An 8,054-nucleotide genomic window follows, 5' to 3' on the forward strand; every position below is an offset into this window, starting at 1 on the left:
CTGCGCCCCGCGGACGCGCCGCCACCTCTCAACGACACACGTGAGTGAGTCTTACATTATTACCATATTCACAAACATTATACCACAACACACATTATACACCTAAAGTACATAAAAAATGAGAAAACATGCACAGGTATTTGGAGTTCCTGATATTAAAAATAAATACTCAATTAGTTACGTTTCTAAAAAATCTTAATCCACACACAAGACCTAAAAACTGTTAATTTCATCTTATTGTGACGTGCGATTACAACTAAAATATGAAGTACCCGTTTGAAAGATGAAATTGTCAGAATAGCGAAAACCGGTGTCTATGGTCGTTTTGGTGTACTGAATTACATATAAAAGTCGCTCCAAATCTTTTTATGATATTTGATTCCTGGTAGTAATTCCTAAATTGTTTTATTTGTAAATAGATGTCATCGCATCACGCACTAAACTTTAGCAGTGGAAACGCCTCGGCAATATTTCATAAATGAAGGCTTTATTCTCATGACCTTTGCTCTTATTGCTTCTTATATCGATACAATATCACATTCCTATATATTGGCAATACAACGAGAATCTATCTACTGTAACATTTGTGTCATAAAAGTCAGTCAAGGATGGTATCCACAATAATATCGTATTTCCCGATAAGTAAAGTGACGTCCTTAACACGAATAAACTAAAACGACTCGCTTTGTGTCACATCGTGTTTCCACTAATATCGAAACATTTAAACAAATCCCCTCTCATTCTTGGCATAACTAATATTTATTGTTAAAAAAATAATTAAATCGCTCTTGAAACACTGAAGACATTGCCTTGTATCCACGAATAGAATAAAATCAATAACTACTTATTAATGTAAATGTAACGAATTGGATTAGATACAGTATTTTTGCACTTTCGCTCATGGTTAGGATTCGGAATGAGTTTTTTTTTATATAAAATAACCTACCAATTGGGTTAACGGTATTGTGATGGAAAGTGGACGTCGACTTTGATGCCGTTAACAACACATTTTGTCTACCTGTTTTGTTTATAAATACTTTTGTCCGTTCTTTTATCTCCTTTTCTACTAAGCAGCATACCTGATTAACCCGAAAATAAATGAGAGTAAAAAATTATGTCAAATAGAACCTTTCAAACGATCGAACGATACACACCTGCCTATAAACGTAAGAAATATTTGTTCAAAAACATATTGCGACGTGAAAATTCAGGAACCTCATCGATAAACAAATTATGCAGGTTTGCCTGAATTAAATCTGTAACCACATAGGTTACCTTATACGTTTATCTTGTAAAGTAAAATTCTGTGTTATTGTCCTGATTATTTCATCACTTTTCCTAAAATAAATTTTAAAACAGTCATTTTATCATATTTAAAAAGTAATAATTTAACTTTAATTCATTTGTAACATGTAGGGTTACCGTCCGGCAGGCGACCAGTCCTTAAAATTAAGCCAAAATATTAAGGTTTGTAAAATAATGTGTGCCAACCCTACGTAAGTGGGATGCGGCCAGGATGGTGATGAATTATTTTGTTTCATTCATTGACATTCTGTTCAGGAATAAAGTTACTTGCATAATACGTTTTATGTTTATATTAAAACTTTTGAAACAGTTAAGTATAAATAGAATAACACGATTTTTACAAAATTCAATTTGTGTGTTTTATAAACGGTATTTATTTTACCTTATTATTAGTATTATTTCTACCTTATTATCTTAAAATGCAGAAAATATACGACGAGGTTTTCACGTAACTTCTTGCCACGCACAATCACGTTGTGGAATACTCTATCCACAACAGTATTTCCGAACAGTCACGACTTAGGGGCCTTTAAGAAAAGAGCGTACTCCTCCCTTAAAGGCTGGCAGCGCATTTGCTGTTCCCTTGGCTTTGCATTCATTCCATAAACATCAGTTTATAGGCGTCCGATTCCCTACTCGTTTGCCCCCTTTTTCTATAAAAAATGTATTGTTTATTCCTAACTTTTTAATCTCATTATTTCTATGATTTATTATTGTTCATTAGAGGGTTAAGTTAATTATAATTTTTTACCTAAAATCATTTCGCATCTGAGATAACCGATGACAGTTTGTCGACAATTCAGAATACATCAAGCAGCACTAATAGAATACGTGACCTTCGGAAAGTCCAGGCGAATAACTAAAGTCTACGCGCACCTCACTACGGTAATACGGACGTGAAAGTTTTTTAATCCACGACGTTGTTTACCGAAACTGTTTCAAAGTTTTTATATCATATAACATACGCATCAAATCATCTCGTAAAAAATATTAGATTCAAAGCTAAAGATATGGCCAGCTTTATGAAAATAGAAAAAAACAACTGGAATTCACCTCATCTGTTGGAGTTTTTTTTTTTAATTTATTTCAACGAAAACATTTTTACATAATGGTGTTAACACAGCTTGGTGCCATTAAACATACAATGTTTATATTGACACTGCACAGTTCACATTTATATTAAAAGTTAGTTATAGGATACAACATAAAGTTTCAATAATTCAGTTAAACGCATAAAGATCTCTGCGCGATTATACAATCTGTTGTCGTTTAATCTAACGTAACGGTGCCTATATCACAAACAAACACATAAACAGATGCGTCTAAGAAATATTATCCCAAATACGTGTATCACGTGAGACATTGACAGTCTGTGCGACGAATAATCTATGAGACTCGTGTTTTTTCAAGAAAGCAATGGCATAAAAATGGTCTTATCTAGTTTTAAAGAGGTTAAATTAGAGATTTATAAAACAATATCATATGAATACAAATAGTTTTATTATTTAAATTGAATCCTTATTTTTTATATGCTGGCATTCTACCGCGACTTCGTCCGTATGGAGTTAAAAAAAGAAACAAAAATAAGTAGTCTATGTGTTTTTTTTAGATTACCCTCTAAATTTATACCTTTCACCGAGATTCACATTTATAGTACTAACAACATTGTCAGTGTTAGATAGTGGAAATTGAAATTATATAGCCGAATGCTTTATTGGTGCAGACACATAAAGTTGTTAATATTTACACAACTGTGACTTTCGTGCTGTAATATTGAAGGTCAGTATCAACAAATAAAATTTTTTACACTAACTGATCGAACACAACTTTGCTTGCGGGAACTACAATATAAGATGCTAAAAGATCCTATCTGACTCTTATATCAAGTGATGTTAGAAGAAAGTACCTAAGAGTAAATCTCAAGCTGGTACTGACATTTCTATCGGTCAGTCCCGTTAATTGAACACCGGCATACTAATGGCATATTGCGCGCGCTTTCCCTTTGGAAAGCGTCGAAAACGAATCTTACTTACACAATGAACAATCTTACCATCATACTGTAGAAGAGCTAATGTAAACTTTACTACAGTTATTTGATTCCGACCTTATTCCTTATGTCTTTTCTGTTATTACTACAAAGACTAAAAAATAAAACATTTACTAAAACCCTTATTAATAACTGAAAAACTATTTAGCCGATTTTAAAAATGCTTTCACCATTAAAACGGTACGTTATCAATGACTACTGTTTTTTTTTTCATTTTGTAATTTTACGTCATTAATACATTTCTATATTTCTAGATTTAAAACAGCTCGTATACATTTTTATCTTAAATGGGATAATTAAAATTGGTCGTTCAAATCTTTTAAATTGCTCAAACCATTTTATATTAAAAGGCAAAGACAATTTCTATCCAAATGCTCCATTATGGAGTGATTTATTTGTCTTTAAACATGTTCTACTTTGCTGGCCAATGTATAGGAAGTTGGTTATATAAGCAAAGTCGGAAGGTGAGAGCCATTCAATAGCTTCACGCTTTTACTAATACTTACATCATTTTAATATATTCCTTTCTCATGATATAATACACTTCCTTTTTATTAAGGGACAACCACTTCGATCTATACATCTAAAGTAACAACTATTTGTATTCTCACTAAATACTAAAGTAACTACTATCCGTAATGGCAACTTAAGTTTGAGAACATCAGTGTTTTGAATGTATTTTAACAAATTAATTTAGTTTACTTTATGCCAGTTATGATGGCGAATTAATATTTCATTTCAAGCAATCTCACTATGCTTCATACTAATATTATAAATGCGAAAATTCAGATGGTGAGTGGATGTTTGTTAAAGTTTGTAGCCTTAAGGGCTGAACGGATCTTAATGAATTTTGGTATAGATATAGAGCATAGTCTGGAAGAACACATAAGCTACTTAATTTTTTTAATTCCATGCGAACCGAATCGAGGGCGTAACCTAGTTTTTAATAAAACACCAATGATTATACTTGAATATTCAATAAACGGTACATTATACAGTAAGTTACATAATGTTTTACTAATATTTGCAACGTAATAACTTGTTTCACAATAAATAATTAATTCATGTTAAAGCATTAAGTGAAGCTCTAATAATTTTATGCTTACGATTTTCCTTTGTTTTTATGAATTCGTTAGAATAGTTATTACAAAATCGATGTAACGGTTATGTCTATTCTACATTAGCGTTAAATTAAAAAAAATGAATTTAACACCTAAGTAATCTACGGTAATGACCAACGACAACCAACTAAAAGTATGTAAAGAAATCTGTCATGTATTAAAACCAATTGAGACCCAAATTGAATGGAAATGTCGCGCGAGTGATTTAGTATTGCACCAGTACAAAGCCATGAATACATTACAGTCACATATTAGCATAGAAATTCCGACATAGACGTCGCTTGCGTGTGAAAAATGCCCAAAACTCTGTCTGATTACAATACTCTGTGCACACTTCCTAAATACTTCGGATATTTGAGTATTTACGTATTTAGGTTACTACGACTCAGCTGTGAACGATCCAAATATACTTATGAGCCCTCCTAACTGTTATTGTAATTGCATTTCAAAAATTATCTATTAGTTAAGACAGTTAAACATAAAAAGAATCAAAATAACATGATTATTTTGACTCTTTTTATTAGTATTACAAATTTAAGATATCATGAATTAAATAATCAATTTTCTTTTAAAAGATTTAAGTTTTACTGCCGCATTTAGAATCATGTCTGTTACACAAATAGTCGTTTACTGTAGATTAACAAAATGATCAATTTCGAATTTAACTGCAGTAGTTTTTTATAAAAATTTACTGTATTGTTAAACAACCAAATTATTGTTTAATATTCTAAACTTTTGTCTGTTACAGGTTGCGGATCGGAGTGCGTGCGTTGCGGTGCTGACGGGTGTGTGCGATGCGCGCGGCTGCTCGTGTGGCCGGGCGGCGGCTGCACGCGCGTCTGTCCGCCCGGCACGCGCGAGGCTTGGGCACATGATGACCACCTCATGGGACGTGTCTGCTATCCTGCTAATACTTATAACGAGGTACACTATCATATTTACACCTACTCTGAGATAGAAACATTGCATCTAAATTTTTATAGGTCGTAAACAATCTGTAAATTGCTATGAAGAACGTTATTTATAATTGAGCACTCCTACATGAGTGTAAACCATGTTCCAAACATGAAATATATTTAAAGATTGTATAAATCTTCAATGAAATCTGGTCAAGATATGTGAAATGATCTTAGAAGAGTTCTTAAGTCACTGATGACTTCTGAAAGTCAGGTCTCTCCTTGCTTTTTCATTTCGTATTATGCATTATCTAATTATATTTCCAGTATCAAAGCTGATAAACATTTTTTAAAGCTATTTGACTGAAGTTTTTCATGCTTTATCCGACAGCTATAAAACAAACTACGAACAATTTACGAAAACACGTTTGCAATTCTTTTTTTTAAACACACGTGTATCCAGATATCTAAACGACTGAAACGTGTCACAAAAAAAATTAAAACTCGATGTCCATAGATAGAGCATAGGCTATAAAACATTTTTATGTTTTAAAACGGGGTCAGGCCATTGCCTACTGCTGCGGCCGCATCGTAAACATACGCGTTGCTTGATGCGCTCCACGTGAGGCAACATTATGTTAAATCGTTTATCGCGCGCTTTTACGAAATAACGAAAACTCTATCACTCTATGCCCGCCAGATGTGCATCATAGAAATGTGTTTGGAATCTGTGATTGTTTAGGTTAAATTATCAATAACATAAACTAGTATTGTTAAACCCAAATCACAGTTTTAGAAGTTTTTTCTAGTTCATTTTTTAAGGTTTTAAATCGATATTTTATCAAAATAATACCTTTTACCGGCGACTCCGTCCCCATGAAATTAAAAAAAAAACGGAGTAGCCTATGTGTTCTTCCAGACTTATTCTACATCTTTGTAATATAAGACATATTTTTTTTGTGACTTTGTGATAAGAGAAGGTCCTGTCTTCTGAAACACAGTTGTTATAATTAGTTCAGGAGACAGAGCCCCAATGGATTTTGTAAAAATGTTTTTTGTCTAATAAAGAGTTTTTTTTTTAATATTTCATCGAGATTCATTCAACAGTTTACGCTACAAACTCTGACAAACGTCCATCAATCTAAACTCGCATCTACAATATAAGAAGGAGAACTACTATCTATAAGAAGGAGGATTTACCTAAATTTAACAAGTTAGCATTTCATATTAAATATGTTTTCTCATGTTTATTTATTAATTTGCTTATCAAAATCCTGTAGTACTTTAAACTCAAAGATATTTATCGACCTGTGAGAGATGTGACATAATTGCCAAAAATCTAAAACTGTATCCTTCATGGTGTTCGATCGTGAGTCACGAACTACAACCGGTCGCTGTGCGGGAATCTTTATAGCTCACTTGCAAACATGGCATTCAAGTCACGTCCCGCAGAATATCAAACTAACACAAACATAAAAATTTTATCAAGCCTCTCCAATTTGTGTTGCAACTTTATTAGTCTTTTTACTAACATTTAAAGGTCTAGCACATGCGAGTTATGTATTATTTACATCATTTAGCTTAGTTCCTACTTGTTATCGTAGAAAACAGGATCCTATTGCAAAAAAATATGCAATGGTTTACTAGAAGACGAAAATATTAATCACGTTTTTGACGATTTTTATCTATTAGCAAAATATCACTACTTTAAGCTGGAATTCCACTAGTAAACTGATATAAAATTACTGTATTTTAGTGGAATTATTGTGCGTGCATCCTTTCAATTATTCGATGAGATTATTACCAGACCATATAACTCCTAAGGCGTGAGTCATTAGCGTACCTGAATTCTAAATTATAGGGTTCCTTTCTGCAGACGAAATTCTCTTTCCTTTTTTACACCTAATCTTCTTTGTTAACGACTCGCAAAAAACTCTAATAAAAAGTGCAATAAACCTATAGCATGGGCTTATTCTCAAAAGTAATGCGTACTTATGCATGTTAATGGCGACGAATTTGAGGCTTAGTTGTAAAAAAACGTAACCGGGACAATCCCGGGTACAACACAGGTTTTGGTCGCTTTGTGTCCGGGTTTTGTAGAATAGCTCCAACGATACCTCTGTTCCCAGAATTTGTATGAAAGCGATTTTAATGAACGATCCTACTATGAAATAAAACGTACAATCTACTTAACTCGACGAGATCTTCTAAGACATGTTTAATAGTAATTTCTGTTTATTAACATTATTAATGTATTGAAAAAACAAAAATTTAAACGGGTGTTTGTTTAATAACTACAGCACAAGCCGCATGTCGAATTTCAAAATGGCAGTAATGCGATATCGCGTGTTTTCATTTCGAAGCGTAACATTAAGCTTAGATAAGGTGTGTTTTAAGTAACCACATTCACATATTAGTTTGTTATTTATTAACTTCGTGCACAATCGCATTTATAGCCTTTATTACTAATCGAAGGGATAATAACAAAGCAATATCGGAAGTGTCAGAAACACCTAGGACTAGCACAGATGTTAGTAATTAAACTGCAACTGTAATATGTTTTCTTTATAATTTTAATTACTAATATAACTTATAACCGTGCATGTGTTTTCTGCAGGTGTTAGTGGGAGGTGCATGTGGCGCGGTGCTGTGCGTTGCGCTGGTAGCGGCGGCAGCGGCGTACGC

The 8,054-nt window shown here is 33.0% G+C and overlaps 1 protein-coding gene across 1 annotated transcript in view; it reads left to right on the top strand.

The window, feature by feature from the left end:
• Nucleotides 1-8,054, top strand: part of LOC106107425 — a gene marked incomplete at its 5' end in the record, with an annotated part of 12,244 nt that continues 4,190 nt past the window's right edge. The window contains 3 exons of the mRNA XM_013288275.1: nucleotides 1-40; nucleotides 5,222-5,397; nucleotides 7,987-8,054. The exon at nucleotides 7,987-8,054 is cut by the window's right edge and continues 94 nt beyond it. Coding sequence (XP_013143729.1) covers nucleotides 1-40; nucleotides 5,222-5,397; nucleotides 7,987-8,054 — 284 coding nt within the window. The remainder of the gene's footprint in view (nucleotides 41-5,221; nucleotides 5,398-7,986) is intronic.

This window comes from Papilio polytes, unplaced genomic scaffold (genome assembly GCF_000836215.1).
Source record: "Papilio polytes unplaced genomic scaffold, Ppol_1.0 DF822067.1, whole genome shotgun sequence".
Classification (NCBI taxonomy): Eukaryota; Metazoa; Arthropoda; class Insecta; order Lepidoptera; family Papilionidae; genus Papilio; species Papilio polytes.